Raw genomic sequence first — 27867 nt, forward strand, 5'->3', positions numbered from 1 at the left:
TGTATGGGGCCCCCCGATGAGCTTCCATGATCGATTGGATGGGACTAAAAATCGCGGCCGCATCTGTTCGTTGATGCGGTACCATGATCCGACGCCCGTTACCATTCATTAGGATCCGATCGTTGGGCCCTAGGATCGGATCAGCTGATATTACCCACCGCCAAACGAGCGGATCTCTCCGTGTATGGCCACCTTAACTCTTCACTCTTAACAATCTGTCTCTCTTCATATAGGAGTCAAAGTCGGATTTGATTGCTGTTTATGTCAAAAACATTGGTGTGCTCTCAATGCCTTGACAATCTATTGGAGCTGTTGTTCAAAATAATCAACTCCGACACAAAGCTGTATGTAGAAAAACATGTTTCGGAGAGGGGGTAATAAAGATTAACTTGATTATTTCAGAAACAGAACAGGATTTTGAACTGATTCTGTATAGAAAATGTATTTCCAGTTGATAAAGCTTATATTAAATTGTCATTTAATCATCAATTAACACATTTCTTATAAAGTCAAATAGGTAGATGAATGATTGAAGGACTAACCATCCACAATTATCTGCATAAAGCATAACACTGGGTAGGCTTGCTTTTGAATGTGACATGTATAATAACACATTTCTCCCATAATGCAGTTCTGCAGTGCTTAAAGGAGAAGCATTAGCTTTAAGAAAAAACACCTTACCACTAGGAAGCAAGTACTTCTCAACAGAGCTGTGAGATCCTGTAGTGCCTAAAGCTGGCCATAGATGTTGAGATTTTTAAAAGATCCGATCATCATCGTGAGACCACGATTATCTCGGGAACGATTGTACGAATTGTCCATCAACTAAAAAGACCAATTTGCCAGGAAAACAAAGGGGAGCTGCCTGCTTGGCCCTGCAAACATAGATAGATTGCACTGGGACCGACAAAGATTTTTTAACCCGGCCGATCAATTTCCTGAGAGATGTCGGAAAATCGTAAGATGTTCAAGCGTTCGAATCCCACTAACCGCACAATAATTTCGTAGGATTGGTCGGACTTTGCTAAAATCGGTCATTCGGCAAGAGAAATCTTCGGGTCTATGGGGACCTTTAGACTCCAACCAAGATTATGTTTTTTAAGATTGGTAGTGAGTCCGTTGTGTGAAAAAAGACAACATTTTCATTCTGGTTGAAGAGGAAGATGCTGGTTATGCCTAATGTATTTGGAGTAGAAAGCTGTGTGTCCCTCCAGGGGCCAGGAAGGCAAGACATACAGTATGCAGCATTGTCTTTTATGGGAATGTTTTGGGATGTAGCATTAGATTATAAATGATTTATTGGTGAGATGTGGAAATATTTCTTTGTTGGCGAGACGGTTCCTTTGGAGTTTCTTTGGTTACAAGCAGCATCCATTTTATATTTAGATACATAAGAAATGCACCACTAAAAATAAGGTTCTGAGAACTCATATGGATTATATTATATGAATTGGGGTTTAGGGCTAGGACTTTGTTGCAGGCTGATGCTCCATTTGGGATACATTTTTGGAAAAAGACAATTCTATAAAAAAATAAAATGAAAATAAATAAGATCAAATTGCCACCTTTAAACAATATTTGAACTAAAAGAGCAGCACAAAAACATGTTATTAAAAGCAAGACAACAGACTAAGGAGGCACATTTATCAACATTCTAGGCTACAGAGATGTCAGTATTAACAACTTTGAATAGACTTAGGTGCATATTTGCATTTATGACCAATTGTACAATACTAACATGGTGTAATCTGACTAGTCACTAGTTTCTGTCCCTTTTATGCCTTTAAATATTGTTACTGGGTTGGGCGGTCTTCTCTACTTTAAAAGCCGCAAGCTGGTGAGGATTATCTTGTGGAACTGATGTTACCATGCAATGAGGTGCCAGCCTATGAAAAATATGTCCGAAGGTAAATAGTTAGGACCACCATATGGGGTTGTGGTATGGTGGCTTGACAATTTTATGATCACAACTTTGCAACTAAAATACATTGAAAATACATGCATTTGTATAGATACTAAATTACATACAAAACAAGGGACCAGGGAATGTGCAATGATCGATCCCTTTTCAGTGCTGGTTTAAATTGGCTGGACACTGCAGGCAACCTGTATGCTTGTAAAGGTATGGGATCCATTATCTGGAAACCCGTTAACCATAAAGCTCCGAATTAAAGGAAGGCCATCTCCCACAGACTGCATTTAATCAAATAATTAAACATTTTAAAATTGATTTCCTTTTTCTCTGTAATAATAAAACAGTACCTCATATTTTGTCTCACCTAAGATATAATTAGTCTTTATTATAGGCAAAACAATCCTACTGGGTTTATTTAATGTTTAAATTATTTTCTTAAGGTATGAAGATCCGAATTACATAAAGATCCCTTTTGGGGAAAACCCCAGGTCCCATACCTGTAACTAATGTGGCCCAATCAGTTGCACTTTTTATTATACTTCTATACTTTACTTGGAGTACTCCCAAAGCCCCCCTTTTTTGAGCAGTCTGAGTACTCAAATTGGCAGATGTATGACTTTGGCGTAAATCGATGGCAGATTGTCAGACAGAATGGGTCTGTTGTGGGAGGAGAACCAAACTGTTTTTCATGGATGAGAGAAAGGCTTCTAAAGTTTTTTCAATTCTGTGTGAATTCTATTTGGTAACATGAAATAACATGAAATGGGGTCTAAAGATACAGTATGCAGGTCCACTGCATACAGGGGCCCCATGTTTTTTTACCAAAAGTACAATTGTGCCTTGTGGAAGAGAGGGGGATTCCTGAGAAGTTAAATTACATTTAGTTATGGCCAAACACTGGAACCCTGAAACATTCTTCTTTATATATAAGATATTTATACACAAGAGCCATGAATATCCTGTAAAATATATCTCTGTAAATGGTGCTTGGCAATGTATTGGTTGTCATGGGTGCTTAGTGATGTCATTTTTGTTACATCATACAGAAGCTTGTGTATTATATAAAAAATAAGAGGATACGGGAGTCACTATTGCATGTATAAAGGCACACGGCCGAAATCCTAAGTGACTTATCTGTACATTTTACAATAGTGGTACATTATTCCCTTCCATCAGATTACAAAGAGGCCCCACAACTACATGGTACAATGCAGGTCTTAACACCCTTGCGGACATCTGATTGAGCCCCTATCAGATAGTTATTAAAGCCACTATTTTCAGCCTTGTGCCCGGGCCAACATTCTGTTCCATCAGGATCGGCCCATTTATGCCCCTCTGTTTATTGTGTTTACAGGAATAGAATATTCTATATCTTCTTCAAGTGGTTACAGTTACACAGCTTGTTCATATGAATGTTTACCGGTATGGGACCTGTTATCCAAAATTCTTGGCAACTGGGGCTTTCTGGATAAGGCGGCTTTCTGTAATTTGAATCTCCATACCTTATGTCTATTAAAAATAATTTGAAATGTAATCAAACCAAATAGAATTGTTTTGCCACCAATAAGAATCACGTATATCATAGCTGGGACCAATTACAAGGGAAAAAAGGAAATCATTTAAATGGTGTCTGTTGGAGATGGCCTTCCTATAATTCGGAGCTTTCTGGATAACAAGTTTCTGAATAACAGATCCCATACCTGCATAACTCAGATGTCTTCCACACTGCATTCAATCAATAATGGAAAATTGCCTAAAAACATATACAGCATTAGAGGAGTCATGTGCTGCAATAATCGTTTATCCCTATACAGTATAACATTTGCCTTTCTGTACTTGCCTTCTGTTTTTCTATGGACTACAATTTATATGCAAGTCTCATTTACAGAAAACAATAAGAAGGTATATAAATGATTCCTACAATGTATTTTATCCTAAGTGCTTCTGGGGTTGTTTTTTAAATCCAACCATAACATTGTTGTAATTTCCACCTGCAATACAAAAAGGACATATACAGTATCATATTACTTAGAAATGCACTCGATCAACTTCATTGTGTGGGAAAATAACACATCAATAACAAAAATATAGAGACAACAGTGAAATTGGGACCTCCAATGCCAAGAACTGGGTTATGAATAAATTAGCTCTCTTTCCTTATGTAATAAAAATAACACATTTTTTTCTCCTGGCTATGAAAGAGTGAGAAGTAAAGCTGAGATATGCTCTAATTTCCACAACCACTTTGTTAGCTGGTGGAAAAGAATGTTTGGACAAAGAGCAGTGATGATATTGCAAGCCATTCTGTAGGGATGTGATATGTTTTATACTTCAAAATTATGGTTAACCTGTTTTTATCGTTTTTGTATTATTTGCTTTCTTATTCTTCTGACTCATTCCAATATTAAGTGGCAGATTTATCAAGGGTTGAATTTCAAAGTATTGGGAATTTTTTTGAACTCCCGTAACTTGGAAAATTTGGATAAAAAAAGACCAACTGAAATAATTTAAAAAAAATCAAAGTTATTTTTTTTTGAGGGTGAATAGGCTGTATTCGATCGTTTGAAGTAAGATCGAATTCGATTCGAAGTATCAAAAAACTTTGATTTTTTAAAGTCCACCAATTGACTCCATATGGGATCTAGGAGGTCCCCCATAGGCTAAAACAGCAATTCGGCAGGTTTTAGATGGGGAATGATCAAAGTTTTAAAGAGACAATACATGATAAATTTAGATATTCAAATTTTTTTCAAATTCAAATCGAATTTGGACTATTCTCTAGTCGACGTGCACAAAAATAGCTCGAAATTCGAATTTTTTTACTTAAAATTTTCACTTCCACCCTTAAAAGAGGGGTCACTGACCCTATCTAAAAACAAATGCTTTGTAAGGCTACACATTTACAATCTCTCTATCTAGGCCCTCTCCTATTCATATTTCAGTCTCTTATTCAAATCAGTGCATGGTCACTAGGGTAATTTGGACCCCTGCAACCAGATTGCCAAAATTGTGGGCTAGAGAGCTGGCGAATAAAAAGGTAAATAATCCAAAAAAATAATAAAAAATGAAAAGCCATTGCAAATTGTCCCATAATATCACACTCTACATCATACTAAAAGTGAATTTAAAGGTTAGCATAAGGTAAGATTTTTTTAATCACATAGTCTCCTTTTCTCCAGCCAATATTGGCATATATTAGTCACACATATCTCAAGATTAGACATATCTCAAGATAGCACAGTGCTGAAAATGAACTCATTATTACTATAATGGTTAACAAAGAACATGATGAAATGGCTAGTGAATTTGTAATAACTTCTATAGATTGATGCAATGCTATTCTGGAATTATTTCCAGATTAAAGGAGAAGGAAAGTCACAATCACTTGGTTGTACCAAACGTTAGACCCCCCCCCCTCTTCCCAGTGATTGTATTCACTTTCACTTTCACCCAGTGATTGTTGACTTTCCTTCTCCTTTATAGTAAACCTCGCTCACAGGTAAACCAAGAAGGGATAAGAGTATAATGAAGTAACTTACCAAGGTTTTCTTTGTAAAATTTATGTCTCAAATGTCTTCCATCTGGAAAATGACATAAAACATTTGATATTATAACTATAAGATCTATTCTTCTGTACAAAGATGTAGATGCAGAGACCTGTTACCCACAAAGCTAACAGCTCACAGGTGCAGACAGCCAAAGAAACTTTCTGAATTTGACACATATCTAAAGGTGGCCATACACAGGCAGATTTTGTTCTTCTAAACGACCGATTTCAGAACGTTCTGATAATATCGGTACATTATCAGATAGTTGATGGTGTATGAACGATCGTCTCAACATTATTGAGTTTAAAAATTTTAGTCGTTCAGGGATAAAATCCGTCTTTGCACATGTCAGGATTGTAGCACAAGCCAACACACATACTGTATATACGGAAGGCCCCGAATGTTCTTTGCTCAAAACTTCATTTGTACCCATACGAACTATGTAAAGAAATAAATTGGTGCTTACTGCAGGAATATCACCCTATCACCTCATATGTGAAAGAGGTTTATTATGCCATAGCAAGACATAAATCCATATGTCTGCATGGAGCAGGGACGGAGAAACTGACTATATTCTACAGACACTGACACAATGCTAGCACCACTCCTCGTTTGTTGAACAATGGTTATATCTGTTCATGTGATTGTTCTCCGTGGATGGCATATCGTATGGTAAAATAATCGTCAGACGATCGTTTAATGATACGATCGTTCATCGCAGAACGATAAAAGTATGCCCGTGTATGGCCACCTTTAAGGTGGCCATACACGTGTAAATTATACATCAATTGGGAGTCCACATCTGATTTACATTTAATTAAGCCTAAGGGACTTGCCCCAGTTCTCAGGCGATCACATATAAGAAAATCCTTTATCCAAAGATAACTGTCCCAAGGCTTTTGTTTTCATAAAAAATATTGTTTTATTAAATTAGCATTAAAATTCAGTTACAAACAACCCCACCAGGCCCACCTTACGTGTTTCGCACCCTCAGGCGCTTAGTCATAGGTGTATATACACCTATGACTAAGCGCCTGAGGGTGCCAAACGCGTAAGGTGGGCCTGGTGGGGTTGTCACCAATACGGATTCATGATATCTTAGTTAAAATGAAGTACAAGGTATTGTTTTATTATTACAGTAGAAAAAGGAAAAATGTTTAAAAATGTGAATTGTTTGCTTAAAGGAAAACTATACCCCCAAAATGAATACTTAAGCAACAGATAGTTTATATCAAATTGAATGACATATTAAAGAATCTTACCAAACTGGAATATATATTTACATAAATATTGCCCTTTTACATCTCTTGCCTTGAACCACCATTTCGTGACTCTATCTGTGCTGCCTCAGAGATCACCTGACCAGAAATACTACAACACTAACTGTAGAAGGAAGAAGTGAGGAAGCAAAAGGCAGAACTCTGTCTGTTAATTGGCTCATGTGACCTTACATGTGGTTTGTATGTGTGCACAGTGAATCTTACGATCTCAGGGGGCGGTCCTTATTTTTTAAAATGGCAATTTTCTATTTATGATTACCCAATGGCACATACTACTAAAAAAGTATATTATTATGATAATGGCTCATTTACATGAAGCAGGGTTTTACACATGAACTGTTTTGACCTACATTTGATCCTATACACCTATGACTAAGCGCCTGAGGGTGCGAAATGCGTAAGGTGGGCCTGGTGGGGTTGTTTGTAACTGAATTTTAATGCTAATTTAATAAAACAATATTTTTTATGAAAACAAAAGCCTTGGGACAGTTATCTTTGCATACACGTGTAAAGCCTCGGCTGGCATTGGGTTTTGTTATAGGAACTTTTTTTCTGAAACAATATAGGTGTTGGTGTCAGGAGCGAAAGGAGTGCTCCATTACGGAGTGCTCTGCATCGAAGATAGCGGCGTCCTGATGTCATTGTGCGTACTGACGTCATTGCGCCATGCTGGGTGCATGATGTCAGCATACCGGGAACGATGCGAAAATTTAAAATAAAAGCGCTTCCAGGTCACGGGTTCGATGCTTGATGATAGGTCATACTTGCTTGTGTCCTGGCTGTTCCTAAATTTATATATTATTAATTCCTGGACTATTGACCTGTGCCTGCACCTCTGACATTGATCCTTTGCTTCCTGCCTGAATCTCGTATATACGCTAATGCCTGACCCTTTTATTACCTTGAACTTGGATTTAACCCTAAAGCTTCCTCCTTGGTCTGAACTTCTCCGAGATTGGAGCCTCAATGCCCCTGACAGTTAGATTTGTGAAACTGGAAAAGTTCCACATAGGTAAGGCCTGTTAAATAACCCAAAAACACAACAACCTAAATTTTTGGTAAACATCACCCAGTTATGCTTACGGCGACTATTCTCCGTGGACAATTTTTTATTATGGAGAATAAAAACACATATTGTAAAAAAAAATATAGGTAACAATACAGTCTTTATCATGTGTTATTCCTATTTACAGTGACCTGAGTTCCCTCTTTGCTTGATACACTGTCCTCGATTGGGGATTCCCTCTGCTGGGTTGCCTGGGTTGATTATGTGACATTCATATCCTGTTGGGCAATGTAAGGGCTCATCACCATCCTCAGTGGTACTGCAGGCTTCAGCTGTAACAAAAACAAAAACACAATGGTTTCACAGTGTCATCTAACCATGCAGCAGCTACTGTTATTTTATCCTTTGCCATGGTTGATTTGTTTGTCATGCCTGCTGCTACTCTCATGTTACCATTCAGAACACACATGGACATTTTCTACACTACCAACTAATAATAAGTGATGGGCGAATTTATTCGGCAGGCGCGAAACCGCCACAAAAATTCTGTTTTTTTGGATGCTGGCTTCAAAAACGAGACGCCGGGGCCGTTTCGCGAATTTTTCGCCTTTTCACACATTTCGCTGGAAATTCTAGAATTTTTTGGCAAAGCGAAACGCCCCAAATTCACGCCCCACAATCACTACTTATAGTAACAAAAATTATTCTTAGCACATCTCTTTTCATCTTTTATCTTAAAGGCCTTAAGGGGCAATGGCTCAGTGAGTCGTTTGGGATGATCTACCTTCCACTTCCAAATGAATGTCAAACACATCGTTCATATTCATATGTGAATTGCAAACATAACAAAATCACCATAGTTTATAATGTATGCAGTTTTTAGTGGAAAATGCCTTTACAGAAGTTGCACAGAGACTTTGTGACTGACTTGTTTTTTCCTCACTTAAAAAAATCAAAGACATAGAATAGAATTTCTTCATAGAACCATGAGTTTGCTTTGGGAGTAGAATGGTTAATACTGGCCATTAGGGATATTTTGAGGAATGATAAACAAGCTGAAACTTGAATGTTTTGCACAGGTTAATAGTAGTCTGGGTTGAAAACAATGGATTCAGCAATGTTCAATATTTTACCCAATAATTTCTACCTAAATTGTAGCTTATCTTAAAGAAGGTGATGAAATCCCATCTGAAGCAGTCTCCAGTTTGGAGGATGCACAGACGATTTAAAGCAAACATTTATATAAATTCCCACAAAGGTTAAAATTTACTTTCCTGACCTTGCAATATTTCCTCTGGTCCATCAAGAAGCCAGCCATTTCCACCCAGCCAACGAGGCTTTGGCTGCACTAACCAATCAAGAACTATAGGGAACAAACAAATTGCATGATATATGAAAATAATGATTTTACATTTCAACAGCACATATAAACCATTGCATTTGTGTTCCTCATATATTTACATTACCTTAGAAAACCAGTTGTTTCAGGAAAATAAATTTCAAAAATACAAAAAACATTTAACTGTGGATGAACCTATATTAGTTCATTAAAAGATATGGGCAGGTACTGTATACAGTTTTCTTTCCAATTTCTGCAGCAGAGAAGGTTAATACAAAGATAATTGGCTATGGTCTAATGCCATCACTGTGGTGGGAGGGTCATTCCTAATAATCTGTACTTGATTGGCTCTATTGTTATTTACAGCATGTAGGGGCAGATTTATCAAGGGGCGAATTTCGAAGTTAAAAATACTTCGAAATTCGGTCATCCAATTAAAATACTTCGAATATTGAAGTCAAAGTTTTTTTCAGGGAATTTGGGTATCCTGCTGTCGAAGAACGATTAAATCCTTTGAATCGTCAGCGATCGATCGAATGATTTTACTTCGACATTCAAAAACGTAGAAAAATGCTCTAGAAGGTCCCCATAGGCTAACATAGCACTTCGGCAGGTTTAATTTGGCGAAGTATTGAAATGGAAGTTTTTTTTAAAGAGACAGTACTTCGATTATCGAATGGTCGAATATTCGAACGATTTTACTTCGAATCAAATTCGAAGCTATAGTATCCTATTTGATGGTCAAAGTATCCAAAAAATTACATTTTTTAAATTTTTTACTTCGAAATTCCCTCAAATTCACTTTGACCCTTGATAAATCTGCCCAGTAATGTACAGTACTAATGAACCATCTGGGCATATGCTATCTGCTGGTGAGCACTGTGCAAGGGTCCAAAAAAATGCTAATAAATGTCAGCCACTCCCTCCTGACGCAATTCGTGCCATTGGGCGCGTCATCAGAGGTGAGAGGTGTGGCTGTTGTAAGAGACATCCCTTAAATACCCACATAATTGTTTTGTACATTTTATAGGGTTTGTTATACAACATAATTGTTTTATACCTATTGCAGGGTTTGTTTTAGCTATTTATATTATATTCATATTATATGGTCATTTACAAACCTCCAAACCTTCCTTAAAAAACCTGGATAAATGAATTAATTGCTTCTTTCCTATATAATCAATAAAATACATATATATTCCAGGGTTGTAACACATGGTCTGATTCCTAACCACATACAGGATATTATTCGGGATGAAGACAATTTTTTAGATTTTTTGAAACAGTGCGTATCTATTCATATGTTACAGTTACACATATCAAACTAACAAAATAATATTATGCTACGTCATTTGGCCTTACAGTACCTAAGGCCAAATGTGCAGCTGTCCCTACCCTTGACACCTTTGTTGACTAAGACATAAAGTATAGGGCTCTGTACAGATAAATGTCTGCATTGGGAGCCATTTTGAACCACTCCAGGAATATACCTCTGATAATGATGATGAATGATTTTGGGCTATTAGGCTAATATCATCACATGTAACTTTCCCACAGCAATTAAACACCAATAGTGTTTGATGTAACGCTTGGGCACCTAGTTACATGGGTCTATTTGGCACCACCTTTGCTCACTGTGAATATACAGAAAGGTTAGCCCTGTCTGTAACTCACTAAGGTCACATGTTATCTTGTAATGCACCTGCAAGACATTAGGACTTGTTTACAAGTTTCCCCTTTCCAACTTCCAACGCAAAATGTACTGCTCTGCTGAGACTGTTGATAGTGGAACTGTTTATCTATAATGATATCACTTATTGCATAAGAATCTTTATCCTCATATAAAAAATAATTTAAACATTAAATAAACCCAATAGGATTGTTTGCCACCAATACGGATTCATGATATCTTAGTTAAAATGAAGTACGAGGTATTGTTTTATTATTACAGTAGAAAAAGGCAAAATGTTTAAAAATGTGAATTGTTTGCTTAAAGGACAACTATACCCCCAAAATGAATACTTAAGCAACAGATAGTTTATATCAAATTGAATGACATATTAAAGAATCTTACCAAACTGGAATATATATTTACATAAATATTGCCCTTTTACATCTCTTGCCTTGAACCACCATTTCGTGACTCTATCTGTGCTGCCTCAGAGATCACCTGACCAGAAATACTACAACACTAACTGTAACAGGAAGAAGCGAGGAAGCAAAAGGCAGAACTCTGTCTGTTAATTGGCTCATGTGACCTTACATGTGGTTTGTATGTGTGCACAGTGACTCTTACGATCTCAGGGGGCGGCCCTTATTTTTTAAAATGGCAATTTTCTATTTATGATTACCCAATGACAAATACTACTAAAAAAGTATATTATTATGATAATGGCTCATTTACATGAAGCAGGGTTTTACACATGAGCTGTTTTGACCTACATTGTTTGGGGGGTATAGTTTTCCTTTAAATGAGTTTCATGGATAACGCGTTTTTAGATTAGTGATCCCATACCTATACAAAACATATAGGGGGTTATTTACTAAACTCCGAATGCAAAAAATCACGAGAAATTCTTGATTTTTTTAATCAAATCAGACTTTTAAAAAATCACACATTTTTCTGGATTTATTAAACCCCGAGGATGGAAAAATTTGAATCAGAAAATCCAGCATCTCCGACCTGCCAAAGTTGCATATAAGTCAGCGGGAGAAGTCCCATTGATTTTTTGATGTGCGCTGGGTTTCGTGCAATACCCCGAAGTTTTCGGGCAAAGATTTGAGTTTTCGGGTGAAAAATCCGAAAAATCATGAAAAGCAGATGAAAAATCCGCAAAAAATAGTGAAAATCAGATTTTTTTCAAAGCAAATTTTCGGGAGAATGTAATAATAAAATTGAGATAAATTCCGACTTTGATAAATAACCCCCATAATGTGGCTTGCACAGAGAGCAGTTGGCATTATGCTGATCTACCCATACCTGGTGGAGGTTGGACAGACTCCAAGCATGAATATATGCATCCATTATAACAGCAGCGCTTATGCCTCTCACATTCAGAGTCAGAGCGGCAGCTGGGCACCTCACAGGCATGTTCTGGAAGGCTCTGGGGTGGAGGAGGACACCGATCACTTTTCTGGTAGTTTGTGTTATGTGGGTGCAGTGGATACCCATAGTCCTTGAGAAATAAAGAAACAAGAAAGAAAAAAGCAGAAAACTTAGACATTATACAATGCAGAAATATCAGCAAGCGACATCACAATCATACTGAACTACTGTTCATATTTTATGATACAGCCCTTAGAAAATAAAATATAGCACTGCAACGGGAGGTACTGCAAATATATGGGTGCCAGACAGGGGTAAAATTAATCAAGAAGAAGAAAAATGTTGCATTTGCAGTACCCCAAACTAAACTAAACTGTAAAATTGAATATGGCTAAAAATGACACATTTTATATCTTGAAATTACTGCACTAGCCTAAAGTTTCAGCTTCTCAATAGCAGCAATGATCCAGGATTTCAAACTTGTCACAGGGGGTCACCATCTTGGAATTTTTTGTCTGCGACACTCACATGCTCAGTGGGCTCTGAGCAGCTGTTGAGAAGCTAAGCTTAGGGGTCGTCGCAAAGTATCAAGCAGAAAATGAGGTTGGCCGGATGCTACAAGGCTGATTATTAGATTCTGATGCTAGTTGCACTGGTTTCTGTGCTGCCATGTAATAATTATCTGTATTACCGTATATACTCGTGTATAAGCCGAGTTTTTCAGCACCCAAAATGTGCTGAAAAAATTGACCTCGGCTTATACGCGGGTAACCTCTTTTAGATGAAATACGGTAGAAGGCAGAAGAACAATGGCGGAGGCCAAATGGTGTCGCCGCCTCAGCAGCAGATGTTTCCGCCCGGCAAAGGCAACAAGCGCACTTTTGAGGTGTCCGAGGGGGACCCGTCTCTGATGCCTCCCAAGATGGAGGATGTTGAGGAGGAAAGAGGAGGGGGGGGGGAGCTTTCTGAAGCCCAGCGTGAAGAGCTACACGCAGCGCTGCCATCTCTTTGTGGGGAACCTGCCCACCGACATCACCGAGGGGGAATTCAAAAGGACGCGCTATCCTCCACTTCCAGACCAATCAGGGCCCGCCTATCAGGGCCTGCCTAGCTGAAGCCGGGCGGCCGGCACAGGATGGAGAGTAACATCACCTGCCCCCAGCATCTCCCGGGTTCTGGGCCCCTGCACACTTCGGAGGTAAAGTGAAGTGGCCTGCCGTACCTTCCGGGTTCATGCACATTTTGAGGTAAAGTCAAGTGGCCTGCCGCGCGCGCTCTCTCTCTCTCTCTCTTTCACTAAAACTTGTTGTTGAATATTTTTTTGCTGCAAAAATGAATGTTTACTTTGGCCATATTGACTAGTTAGACTGTCTGCTGTGGTGCAAGGATGCATTGTGCCTGGCTACCCACCCATCCACTCATGTTACCCACCCATCCACTCATGCTACCCACCCATTCTCTCATGCTACCCACCCACTCATGCCACCCACCCACCCATTCACTCATGCCACCCACCCATTCTCTCATACTAAACATTCATTCACTCATTCTACCCACCCATTCACTCGTGCCACCCACCCACCCACATACCTATTCACTCGTGCCACCCATTCACTTATTGTGTGGGGAGTGTGTGTATATAGTGTATGATGGTGTGGGTAGAGAGTTTGTGTGTGTATATAGTATATGTGTGGGGAGTTTGTGTGTATAGTATGTGTGTGTGATTATTTTGTGGGAAGAGTGTGTGTGTAAAGTATATGTGTGTCTATGTGTGTATAATTGCTAGTGGAAAGTATATTTTGTCTCAGCTGAAAAATATCTGTAATATAAATCCACTGGGGGGGACCAAATTTTCAGTGATTTAGTTTGCGCTGTAGTGATTGTAGCATAAAGGGTCTTAGTTGTGTCTAGGCTTATACGCGAGTCAATAAGTTTTCCCAGTTTTTGTAGGTAAAATTAGGTACCTCGGCTTATACACGGGTCGGCTTATACACGAGTAAATACGGTAATTACTAATCAGCCTTATATTATGACATTTATATTCTATGTGTACTGTACATCGTGAGCGGGTCTTTAAGCTCAATAAGTGACAGCAGCACAGAGCATGTGCAGTGAATCAGCAGAAAAGAAGATGGGGAGCTACTGGGGCATCTTCAGAGGCACAGATCTTCCCTGCTAAAGGACTGTGGTTCCCTTGGTCTGGTACATAAACCCAAAACGTAACATTTCTAGCCTACTTCTTTCGTTAAGCTTTAGTTCTCCTATAAATACACATCAGCAAATTTTGGTGTGAGAAATAAAGCAACATATTGATATAGTAAACACATTTTAAAGCATTTCTTAAAATCCAAAACAGTGAGGTTATTATTATTAACATGTATTAATAAAATGCAAATATATGCCGTAGCATTATACAATAAATGAGTGCATACATGGATACAGATTAGATACAAATAAGAACAAAACACAAAAAAGAACAACTGGTAATCGATATAAAAGGCAAACCCTGTGTTTATTTTAAAAAGAGTAATAACCCATAACTTCGATAATCAAATGGTCGAATAGTCGAACGATTTTTACTTCGAATCGAAGTCGAAGTAAATTCGAAGTCGTAGTATCCTATTCGATGGTTGAAGTATCCAAAAAATTACTTAGAATTTCTAATTTTTTACTTCGAAAATTCCCTCAAATTCACTTCGACCCTATGGGGCAGATTTACTAAGGTTCGAGTGAATTTTCCAAGCACAAAAAGTTCGAATTTCGATGGATACTACGACTTTGAATTTACTTCGACTTCGATTTACTAAGGTTTGAGTGAATTTTCGAAGTACAAAAAGTTTGAATTTCAAGGATACTACGACTTCGATTCGAAGCAAAAATCGTTCGACTATTCGACCATTGCATTATCGAAGTACTGTGTCTTTTGTACTTTGAAATTCGTCCCTTGATAAATCTGCCCCTTAGTGTAGGCTTTATTGTCTACTAGATTTGGCATCCATTGTGGGTCATTTATGTGACCTCTAATAATACTGCTGGAACAAAAAGCACAGTGTAGATTTTAAAGTCATTATATATGGGGATCAGACCTGATATTTTCTGCATTCTTTGTTAGAATGCTGCATTCATTTTGCTATACTGAATTGGGAGCTTAAATGATAAAAGCCTTTAGTGGTTAAATAAGCATACTGATAATAAACTGCTGTTAGTGTAGCTCTGTGCTTGTTTGGCAGAAAACTAACACCTTCTTTCTATTTCCACATCCTCAATTATCACCTTTAACAATGTCAGTAGGTTTCTATTTCATAACAATGTGTGCTAGTCTGCACACATTTATATGAACTGATTAGAATCAGCGCTGATTTTCTTTCTTATTAGAGTTTGTTAAAGAGCATTTAACTAGATTTACTGAGTTAATTAGGCTTCTGTATTTTGGCTTATACAAATAAAGTATTTATCATATCTTTCAATACCATATCTCACAATATTTAACTAGAAAATCTGGAATATCAAGGTCATGCACCATTCTGTCCTGGCAGCACACACAGTTATAAACAACCCTGCCTCAACTCATCCTACACACTTGTCTGCTTTCTCATATATACTACAGGTATGGGACCTGTTATCCAGAATGCTCGGGACCTGGGGTTTTGCGGATAAAGGATCTTTCCGTAATTTGGGTCTTCTTTCCTTAAGTCTACTAGAAATTCATTTAAACATTAAATAAACCCAACAGGCTGGTTTTGCTTCCAATAAGGATTAATTATATCTTAGTTGGGATCAAGTACAAGCTACTGTTTTATTATTACAGAGAAAAAGGAAATCATTTTTAAAAATTTGGTTTATTTGAATAAAATGGAGTCTATGGGAGACAGCCATTCTGTAATTCGGAGCTTTCTGCATATCGGGTTTCCGGATAAGGGATCCTATACCTGTATATGGTTTTCAGGGACTTTCTGGCCTAAACAGGGACATTGGGCAAATATTAATCTCACATTATGCCAAGATCCCCTTCCACTCTCATTTTTTTAGCAAGACACAACCTTTTTATTTTGGCACCTTAAAGGTGTGAATTAATTTGCCAGGAGATTAGAAACAGATTTTCATTTAATTCCTGTTCTAGTAGTGGCATAATTGAAAAAAGGAAACATGTAAGGCAACATGCACTCATTGGTATACAGGGATTTACACTGCTCATACACAAAACAATCAGCTTGTGTGAACTTGTTTTCAAACAGTTGTGTTCAGTATTTTTTCTGACTGGGGAATGGTTGAAACTAAGATTAAGTTAACGCTCCTATGACAGCAATACTGCTTAAAGGGGTTGTTCACTTTTGAGATAACTTTAAGTACGATGTAGAGAGTGATATTCTGAGACAATATGAATAGGAGAGGGTCTGAATAGAAGGATCAGTAATAAAAAGTAACAATAACAATACTTAATAATTTGTAGTCTTACAGAGCATTTGTTTTTTTATAATGGAGTCAGCGACGTCCATTTGAAAGCTGCAAAGAGTCAGAAGAAAAAGTCAAATAACTATAAAAGTATAAAAAATAAATAACTAAAACCAATTGGAAAGTTGCTTAAAATTGGCCCTTCTATAAAATAATAAAAGTTACCTTAAAGGTGAATCATTCCTTTAATACGGCAGTAATGTTTAAGACATTAATGTTTTGCATTCTGGAAGATGTATGGCAGTCAAAACACAATTCCTCTTCTGCATACCTCCCAACATTTTGGAAATAAAAAGAGGGACAAAAAAGTTGGCGCGTGTAGCCCGGTGAATTTTTGTTGACCACACCCATTTTGTGGCCACACCCCCTAATTACCATGTTCTTTTTTTAAAAAAAAAAAGGCAGGTTCTGAAAGTTTGAACATATTTCTGGGTTTTTTTTCCAGTTATTACAATTTTGCTAAATAAGGTGAATTGCCCCTTAAGCTGTAAGTTTAACTTTTCCCAAGGGACCTGTTATCTTATAGTGTTGCAATTACTTATTTGCTTCTCTTGAAATTGTTACAAAAGTATCTTATCTGCAGCTGTGGCTGTTCTGGGCGCTCTGCTAAAAGCCAATTAAGTTAGAAACTTTGTCGGCTGTTCAGTGCAGAGAAAAAAAGGCACTTTCCAGTACAAACAAAGGACCAGGGGCAATCCTGGCCCCTCTGCCACCTGAGGCAGCAGCAGTTTCCGCCGCCCCCCCTCCCCCGTACTCTTTCCTTTTTGCACCTGAGGGGGCCCAGGGGGGTCCACGAGAGCAGCAGAGAGGGCCAGTATGCTAGCGCAAAGAGCCTAACTGCGCTCTCTGTGCTAGAAGAGCTGGAAATTCAGCTCTTAAAGTACCAGGAGCGGCATTTTTGCTGCCCCTGGTACCTAGTGGGGCGCTGCCGTCTGAGGCGACAGCCTCAACTCGCCCCATTAGCGAAGTGCCCCTGCGAGGGACTGAGGGTTGAGCTGTCAAAAGAGGGACTGTCCCTCTAAAAACAGGAAAGTTGCAAGGTATGTCTTCTGCAGTCACAACCATGGTGAAATCAGACAGGGATAGGGTTGCCACCTGTCTGGATTTGACCTGGATTTTGACAGACTGCCCAGTTTTTCAAATAAGGAAAACCTGGCATGATCTATCTTGATTGACATGTCCATCAGCCAGTAGCTGATCGCCATGTCATAGCCCTACCTCTGTGATGGTGCTCGCTTCGCCCACAACATCACTTGTCTGCCCTTCTGACATCATGACTCTGGCCCCTGCCCAGATCATGGGCCACGGAAAGATGGCAACCCTAGATGCCTGGTTTTTGCCTCGCAGTGCTTTTATTCGTTTATAATGGACAAAGAACAAACAGCATATAACAAACAAGGACGTACATAGGATTAGTGGGCCCTACTTGCAAAAGTTTACAAATGAAAGGGTTATGGTACAAATGATTTCACCTGAGGAAGGGGTTGATCCCTGAAAGCTTGTGCTTCAACTTCTTTTTTTGAAAAGTTCTTTACTACCAATTGTTACACTTCTGAATATTGCAAAGTGCCATAGTAGTTAATGTTGTCATTACAGTACGTCTACTCATTAAAGTTAATGCCACCCACACTCCAAAAACAAAAAAGCAAGGCTAACCGACTACTGGTGAGACTGACCATAATGTGTGTGTGAATGTATAAGTGACTTTAGATTGTAAGCTCCACATGGACAGGGGCTGATGTGAAAGAAGGATCATCTCTGTTGGAGCCATATAACGTGTATTGTATAAATATGTTAATGATTCCAGTGACAGACCAACAAATAGTCAAAACAAAGCGTAACCACATCTGTATTTTATCTAAATATAATTTTTGAATCGTACCTTTTCAGGCTGGTTAAAAGATCTATCCTTCATTTTTATTGTGATGGGCTGGTTTGCATTGTTAAATTCTAGCACATCAAAGCTAACCTATATGATATTTTAGAAGCTGCAAATTTACTAGACCCTGTGTACAAATTGAATATACTAAATAAAATAATGTTTTTATGTTTTAACAGCAATTTAAAATTTTACAAGATAAAGGCAAAACCCCAGACTAAATAGCACATGTGTCTTTTAACATTGGGGAGGCATAATAAAGCCCCCCCGCATTTCTAATAACACAAAACATATGTTCCTAGTCACATTTTAAATCAGCTCATTTCTGGAAATGCTATACAGGCGGATCTGCGGTTCCCAATAACAAACATTTCTGACTGCAAGTAAAGCTAGTACAAACGTTTCAGCCATTACTCACATATACAGTACCACACACTTGAAAAGGTTATCTTAATTGTAATATAGTATTATTAACTATATTCCAGGGTAAAACAAGTCTCAGGTTGGCCAAATTAAAACTATATAGTGAATAAAGAATCCCCTCCTGTAAATGATAAGGATATTATAAGTTACTGAGCAGTTTCATGACCATATAAAAACACGAGGCTGAAGCCTCGTGTTTTGGAACTCCAAGGTAACTTCTAATATCCTCATATTTTGCAACAGGAGGTTGCAAAATATTTATTATAATACACAAGTTTCAGTGAGTCATGTGACAGAAATGACATCACTACTCACCGTTTATAAGGATATAATTTACAAGATATTCAAGGCTTTTGTGTATTATTAAGAGATAACAACATCATAATAGGTCAGAGGCATAATTTAAAATCACTGAGCTGCCAAGCAAAAAACATTCTTGGCCCTTCCCCCATCTACATACCCAATACATGCCCTAAAACACTGGTCATTAACATGGGGCAATAACTGCTTTAAGGAAGACTAGGAAGCTAGGCACTTACTGAAAGGATGATCAGAAAGATGTGTAATTAAGACTAAAGGTGGCACATTAGTTAATTATTCTCTGTATCCTATTGGATATTCCCAGTTGTGGTTAGCAGATGTCAACAATCTTCAGCCATGTGGGAAACTGAATCTTCTTTTAATTTTAAGGCTCTGAAGCCCCAGAACAGCAACTGCTAATAGCTCCCCCATAGGCAGATTAAGAATGGAAAGCAGAAATCAATGTGTGTGTAGTAGTAACATACTAATCACTTAAAACAGGTTTGTTGTAGAAAAGATCTGAAATGATCACCTAAAGTATTGATGATATAATACAGTGGGAGAAGACCTCAACTATTTAGGAAAAGCTAGCGTGATCTCACTACTTTTGATGGTGTCTGAAAATGTTGCTGTAAAATCAGTTTTTTTATTCTTTTGCAGCTGCTCAGTAATGTTTCCATCTGTGTAATATTAGTACTGCTTGTGTATGTTGTACCAACAATCTATTCTGTGTGATGTTAACTTTAAAGTGGCACATTAGCTTCATGAACTTCATGCAACTGAGAATCTCAGTCAGTTATACTTTTGTGTTTTTAATCCTTTTGATTTTGGTAGAAAGCAAACTAGACTAAATACAGGCAAAGCTGGAGGTCTCTTCATTCCACTGGCTCAAACGTGTAGCTATTTGGAGGTGAGTTAAAGAATACCAGCTGCTCCAGAACATGCAAACACTTACAGAGCAGGAAGGTCCCCTAATTATTATTACATCTTTAATACTAACAAGGCCAGAGTTATTTTTTTTCCTCTAAACCATGTGAGGTACTGAACCATTAATTAAGGCATTACTAACAAGAGTTATAGTCCTGTTATCAACCCCTTGCATCTTTGCCAACTTAATGCTCCTTAAATATCCGTACCATGTCCTCATTTGATCCCTTAAACTTCTAGACAGCTGTGAAGCGAAATATCATAAACTCAAAATAGTCTCTGATGCAACGGAGTTACTGGGTTTCATCAACTCAGCTGCTGAATGACTTTATGTAACAAACACGGGAGATAAACTCAGGCCCAAGGCTAACACATTTAATTCTAGCATCTTTAGAACAGACATTTTGCAGGCAAGATCAGCTCTGAAATGGAATGTGAAAAAGGCCTGTTGTAAAGAACATCTATAATGTGAAGCATTCAGCCATTGGCTTATTAGCAATGAAAAGTCAACAATTTAGTAAGCTTTTCCAAACTTGATTAAAACAGATCTAATTAGCAGAGCAGATTTATTCTGATTCACACATAAAACCATAACACTGACAAAATTAATCTTAATGTATAACCCCTGGCCATTGCTAGTTGGGATAGGCCTAGCTAAAATGAATTCCTCCTACGTCTTTGTATCAAGCCCTGATTATAGAGCATTTTTAAAATATGCCTACATAGTTCTCCCACCTCTAACTTAGAGTTTGAATTTTGGATACTACATGGGACCATAATTCACGAAGCTAAATGCTGTAAATAGGGATGGGTGAATTTTTTCGACTTGTTTCTCCACGGAAATGACGCCCATAGACTTGTATGGCGTTGTACGTCAAAAAAAAAAAATGTGATGCCCATAGACTTTAATGGGCGTTAGCAGCATTTCGCCGGCGGTGAATTTTTGGCGAAACAAAACTGGTCAAATTCGCCCATCCCTAGCTGTAAATAATATCCTCAAGCCTAGTCCTGAAATTGGGAATAGTCCTGAATTGGGAGGCAGGTTTGGTTACATTGAAGGATAACCCTCATTTCAAATTACACAATTATTTTTCCAAGACAATCATTTTTTTTCATTCTTCCGTTATATATTTTTTGAAAGGACACCTACAGTATAATAAACTGATTTGGGCTGGAAAAGAGAGAGAGCTTCAAAGCCCCCTTAGATTTTATAAGCGTAGCATACATACAGTGTTTATTCTCTGTTCATGTCTGCTCCCATGGGTACAGATCCATAGGGCATGCTGAGAACTATTAACATTTACACGGGTATTAAAACTTTACTACATGTCATAACAAGGCACGTTAAGGTTAATTTTCCTTTTAAGGCAAAACAAGCCCTTGCTTACTTTAAGCTTTCAAAATAATCTCTGAGCTATGCTGGTCTTAAGGGGATTTTCTGTCTCCGAACAGGTCATACCCTGACAATACACCAGCCAGGCACATTATATGCAGGCAAAAGGGACAGTTACATTATGAGGGGTCAGACTTTGTACTGGTTATTTGTTTTCTTTTGGCCTACAAACAGAAATGTTTTCATCAATCAACAAGGATCACAGGGTTATCGGTATAAACATAGGCCCGATTTATCATTCAACTGCATAAATGCCCAACCAAATTAGGGTATTTATGGCCAAGTTTACTTTTTCCTGCAACTGCAGTTCAGCGATATATTCCCCCCTAAGGGTTAAAATAGTAGTAGGTGCAGAGTTTACTCCAGATCTCTATGCTCCAGGTCTCTATGCAATAAGAAATGCTATAGGAAATTAAATAATGTTTTTGTGGGATAGCAACAAACAGAGACCAGGGGCACAGGATCGGTTCAGTATGAGAATATGGACATATTTAGGCAATTCAAATCTGCTTGTGAATGTGAATCCTTTACTACGAATAAACATGCTGATCAGTAGTACAGGACCTTACAACACAAAATAATTATTTCATTAAATGATGACAAATGCCAATTATGTACCTCACATACTCAATGATACATAGTCTGATGATACCAAAAGAATATTAGCAGCGCCCTCTCCCCAGATCGGCGGACATTAAAAGTGGACCTGTCAACTACACAAATTGAGGTTAATAGTCAGATCCAACTATAACAAACACTTTATATCTAATTTGTGAAAGAAACATACAGAAACTAGATGTCCCTTTGGCACAGCAGTAACTCTCATGCTGAGTACATTTATCAAACAGCAGGTAACACTTACTAGTCATCTGTATAAAAGCGAAACATCTAATTGGGCACTATGGGTTACTGAAATCGGGCAAACTTTGTGTCTTTTACTAAATATGGGGGTATGTGTTGAACATTATTATATTACTCAGCACTGAGAGCTGTACAGCAAAGGAAATATTTAAACTCAATTGTTTGTTCAGCTTTTAGGACGTGTTGATAAAAAGGGCAATCGAAAGTTCCCTTGGGCTTAACATGAACAACTATAAAAGTGCAAGAGGATTTAAAACTGATGTCACTGATGTTATTGATCAAAATCCAAAAATATCTCATTATTTTCTGAAATCTACTCCGACCAAATCCAGATGGGTTATTTCCCCTTATTTATCGATACAATTTCCAGAAGATTTCCTGTGCGGGAAAAAACTTTAAAAAATCTTGAAAAATGAAAATCGTACGTATTTTTCGTATTTTTCGTATTTTTCACCTGAAAACTCAGATTTTTTCCCGAAAACCACAAAATCATCAGGATTTTTGCACGAAACCCAGCACAGATCAGGATATCTTCGGGACTTCTCCCATTGACTTATATACAACCTCAGCAGGTCTGAGATGGTGGATTTTCAGATTCTGACTTTTTCCATCCTCGGTGTATAATAAATCCCGAACAATTTGAGTTTTTTTTCCACTAAAAATTCGTATTTTATTGTAAAAAAACGAGCTTTTGGCATTCGGCATTTATATAATAATAACCCCCTTAATCTTTATTTACTTACGGAATGTAAGAAAACCGGGGCCATTCTTCATTTATATTCATATTGAATCCAGTCTTTGCCAATGGAAAGCATTTTATGTGCACATCTGAGCGTGATTTTCTTTTCACTTACATGATCACAGCTGCATCTTCTGCATTCCAGCTATGAAAATGAGTACCGGTCACGCATATTGCGTTATCTCGCCTGCCCAAGCCTGTAAGGATTTAACTGTTGCCTTCTGATTATTCTTGGCAATCACCCTATGCTTGGGGTCTAATAGCTTGCTGTGGCACCAAAGGCAACCATATAAATAAGCCACTGCCTTCTATTTGCTCCCTCATGAGTAAGGTGGAAGAGTTAAGTTGGGTGAAGCAATGCATCGGGACAATCAGTCAAGGAAGTGGAGTTTCCCCTGATAAGTTGTCCGATGATGGAAGAAAGAACCTCACCAGGGCCCCTTCCCAGCCTGCATTCCAAGGAACTCTTGCCCTATAATTCAATCTTCTGCATACTGAACTTATAAATGGTTTCCAGTTTTAGGGCAAGGCCAGTAGCCTCTGGGGATTTCTTGACAAGAAAATGGTTTGTATACATATATTATAGAATCAGAGGCCCTCAATAGCTCAAGCCCTATGCTGCCTCTACAAACATCCCTATTTATTTTTAAAGGGGCAGAACAAATTCACACATTAATGTCAGTGTCTCCTATAGTTTTAATGTGTCATACTAAGATACCCAACACCCTCCTGTTCTTAAATCAGCATTACCTTTCCTGAACCCCATCTGTTTAATTTACCAGAATGCCTTTCAACTTCTTTAAAAATAGTTAGGCTCATTTATTAACACCAGGCCAATTTTCACTTGGGCAGTAACCCATGGCAATTAAGGATGTACTGAATCCACTTTTTCAGGATTCAACTAAATACCAAATCCTTCAAACAGGATTTGATTGTATCTCAACCCTGTTTAAGGGCTGAACTCCATGAGGCGATTCGGACCGATTAGTCGCCAGGCGACGTGCAGAATATCATGGGACTGACAATCAGTTCCATTATATTCTGCCCGTCCGACACGTTGCGTGCATGTCATCACCTGGCGACTAATCGATCCGGATCGCCTCGTGGAGATCAGACCTAAAAGAGCACCTGCTGGCTAAATATATTATCCCCAACCAAAGGTGCTGCAAGTGTCCTAGCACTGGCCTGGGGGGGGCAATTAAAAAAATATATAAAAAAAATCTACTGTTACCCCCAACTGGAGTGCGGGCTCTCTTAGCCCTCACCTTTGGTTGGGGATAATATATTTAACCAACATGTGCCCTTTATATAATTGTGATGTATTTTTGTGCAACAAACAGTCCAAATAGTTGTGCACTACAGATTCAGTTTGGCCAGGCACAGTGTCATCTGGGGGGTCCGAAGGCCAACAAGGGCTGCAGCTTTGGGGGTCTGCACACACCCCTGCCCTTGCTGCAAACCCCCTCTGGGGTGAAAGGTCAAGGACCGAGGGTTTCAGGCATAGAGCTAGCCAGCCACTTCAGGTGAATCCAAATCCTTCTAAAAAAGGCTTGGATTAGCCCAAATCCCAAACTGAATTCTGTACATCCCTAATGGCAACCAATCAAATTGTTGCTTATCGCTAAATAGGCTGCTATGGGTTACTGCCAAGGTATAAATTTGCCTAGTGTTTGTAATTAAACATGAGAAAATGATTAATGGGCAAGTCACCCTCATGATAAAAATCTGTCTAATAAAAGAAAACATAATTCTAAGCAACTTTCCAATATACATTTATTAAAAAGTTTCAGTGCTTTTAAAGTTGTTTGTAAAATTGCTATTGAAAGCAGCATTTGCCTAACTCCGGTTTTTTACTTTTAAAACAATGCTGCAAAAGTCTTGTGCAGTGAATCAGTGTTGGACTGGCCCACCGGGATACCAGGAAAACTCCAGGTGGGCCCAGCTGTCAGTGGGCCCTTTTGCTTCTAACTATGTGGCCAACTTCATTGTCATTCCTTATTTCTTTATGGAAAAAATGCTTAATAATGGAAGAATAGACTAAGTAAATATAAAAGACTAGAAGAATAAAGAGGTTGAGTGAGGAGAGGAGGAATAATAGTTTGGAAAGTGGGCCCACGGTCTAAGGATTTCTGGTGGGCCCCTGGCATCCCAGTCCGACACTGCAGTGAATCAACAGAAAAGAAGATGGGGAGCTACTTGGGCATCTTTGGAGACACAGAAGTTCCTCAGCAAAGACAGGTCTGTTAATCAGCTGCCTCATCTTACATTGTATCAACAGTCTGAGCCACCAGGGCAGAGAATACAAAGGGACAAACACTGTTTTCAGAAGCAATACATATACAAATAACTTAAAAACCAGAGAAAATGTGTAATGAATGTATATTGCAAAGTTGCTTAGAATTATGTTTTCTTGTATTATCTTGCAAATCTTTATCCTGGGGTTGACTTGCCCTTTAATATGAGATAATAAGGTGCATGGGTCACTTAATGCTTCTGACTAGGCCCATCCATAACAGCTTATTGGCCCATGTATTAGGCTTTTCAATATAGGATGCATCCAATTCAGTCCGATTACTGGCTTGGGATCTAAACAATTGGATTTTCCTCATTTGGCCCAATGTTGCCAAATCACTTAACACTGAAAGAACTCTATCTGGTATACTGTAAGATGAAGGAATGTTATTTCAGATTATCCCCTTTCGTGTTAACATTGGGAACACAAAGGCTATGAGGAAAAAAACATGAATTAAAAAGCATTTCCTTTCCTGAGCATATATAAATATGCAGAAAACATGAAATCTGTGTATGAAGAAAATTTCCTGAAGCTGTGTGCTCCCTGGCTCTTTGCTAGGACACCATAAAAAACAGCTGGAACATAAGAACTGCTGGGAGAACTGCTTCTGGCAGTAGCACATGGTGTAGTGTATCAGTCATGTCAGACCTGCTGCCTTCCAGATGTTCTTAACTACGGCTAAAGTACAGCTGTAATTATCCTGAGATACAGCTGTCTGGGGATCATGGGAGTTGTAGTTCAATGACATCTGGAAGGCTGCTGGTTGTGCTGAGTTTCACTCCAGTATCACCCACTATGGGTGGGAGGGTATTTGTATAAGGGCTTTAAGGGGCACAGCTTTGAACCCCTAAGCAGTCCAGCTCTTTTGTCTCTGCCTATGTCAAATGAGTCTTCAAAAACGTGGTCACAGTTTTGAATTTCAAGGTAAGGTTTTGCCACTTTAGCAGACTAAATGGATCCAACTGAATCATGAAAATTATTGATTGATGGAAAAGAGAACTCTGCCTTTAATGGAACAGAATATCTCTTACATGAAAAAGTTCACCTTCCTAATATTTCTGGGAAGAGAGTGCATGCGACAAACTGTGATGCCGGCATGACATGATATGCGATGTCAGAGATGCAATAAACCAAAATTATTTGGAATTAAAAGACGGGACAGGGGGGGGAAATGGGAAAAATACATACATTGTGCAAATATTTAAACAAACATATCCTAATATCTGAAGGGAGCCACTATCTCAACTCACTTTTCTCAATGCAATAGCATTCAGCACTAAAAACTTGCCTACAGTTGCACTGCATGCACCCCACTCATGCAGGAATACATGGAAAATCCCAAGGGAAACAAGGACACATGGATTCCTAAATATCAGTTATGTTTTCCCCTATTACATGTGACACAAAACAGACAAAAGTAGTTAGCTTTCTCACAATATCTGCCTGGCACAGTGGTATAGTAAGCTCCCCTGGATTCTACCAAGTGTTTGAGCTGCTGGTGGAGCTGGCTGGCACCTTTGTTGCCACTAGTGATGGGCGAATAAATTCGCCAGACATGGATTTGAAAATTGTCGCACATAAGAATTTGTCGGGCGTTAAAATTATTCGGACGCCCATTGACTTGAATGCATTTGGACAAAATAGTCACGCATATAAAAATTGTTGCTAGCGTCAAAATAATTTTGATGCCCATTGAATTCAATGCGTTTTCCGAATTGTCCGTCGGTTTGCAAATTTTTCAATAAATTCGCAATTTATTCAGCGAAGCAAAACATCACAGATTCGCCCATCACTAGTTGCCACTGATTTTCCATTTTGGAGCCTTCTAGACTGACAGTGTTCGCTCCAGAAACTCTACCCAGAATTTCGTTTTTCGAAATTAAGAAATAAATGAACAGGCAGATCTTACTAATAAAATATGAAGTTTATAGCTCAATGTAAAATACTAGGTTTTAAACTAGAATATACAAATGACATGACCCCCCCCCCCAGTACTCACATCATACTTGTCGCTTAGTTTCAGGTGCAGAGCTCGTTTGCTGAGGCTCTTGCCGGTACAGAAGTGCGACAGTAGCAGTAACTGACAGACAGCAGCCAGCAGCACCTTCCTGCCCAGCTCAGCAGCCCATGTGTGACTCCAGTCAGCCATTCCGTCCGTGTAATGCCCCGGGGTCACTCACTGCAATATTTTTCTTGTTGGAAAATATCAGACTACCTGATATCAGACAGACCTCCGGGAGTTAATGTACCTCTGTTGTGAGGGCAGGGGAATCAGAGACTATGTACTGGATATGTTCAGCACACAGAACAGATGCCTGTGATATGCCCAGTCCATGCCCTCACTAGTACTTGCTCTCTTGTCGTGTAATTCCAACTTCCAAGTTCAGTGTGTAGAAGCAGCTGCAGCACATCTGGCCTCTGGACTCCACTGCGCTCCATTCAAACCCACAGCATGGCAAAGAATCA

The 27867-nt window shown here is 38.6% G+C and overlaps 1 protein-coding gene across 2 annotated transcripts; it reads right to left on the bottom strand.

Moving 5' to 3' along the window:
* Positions 1–1002: 1002 nt before the first annotated feature.
* On the bottom strand, positions 1003–27867 carry wfdc1.S (WAP four-disulfide core domain 1 S homeolog). 2 transcript variants are annotated; one of them, XM_018260581.2, is made up of 7 exons: positions 27401–27866; positions 12069–12264; positions 9029–9112; positions 7941–8081; positions 5455–5496; positions 3837–3906; positions 1003–1522 (listed from the first exon to the last, which is right to left on the bottom strand). In XM_018260581.2, the coding sequence occupies exons 1-6, from the start codon at positions 27548–27550 to the stop codon at positions 3845–3847; spliced, it is 675 nt and encodes a 224-aa protein (XP_018116070.1). In that variant the 5' UTR covers positions 27551–27866; the 3' UTR covers positions 1003–1522; positions 3837–3844. The 2 variants fall into 2 exon arrangements, with proteins under 2 accessions (XP_018116070.1, XP_041417119.1); XM_041561185.1 differs by lacking the exon at positions 3837–3906 and having other exon boundaries at positions 27401–27867.

The sequence above is a fragment of the Xenopus laevis genome, chromosome 4S, assembly GCF_017654675.1.
Source record: "Xenopus laevis strain J_2021 chromosome 4S, Xenopus_laevis_v10.1, whole genome shotgun sequence".
In the NCBI taxonomy this organism is placed as follows: Eukaryota; Metazoa; Chordata; class Amphibia; order Anura; family Pipidae; genus Xenopus; species Xenopus laevis.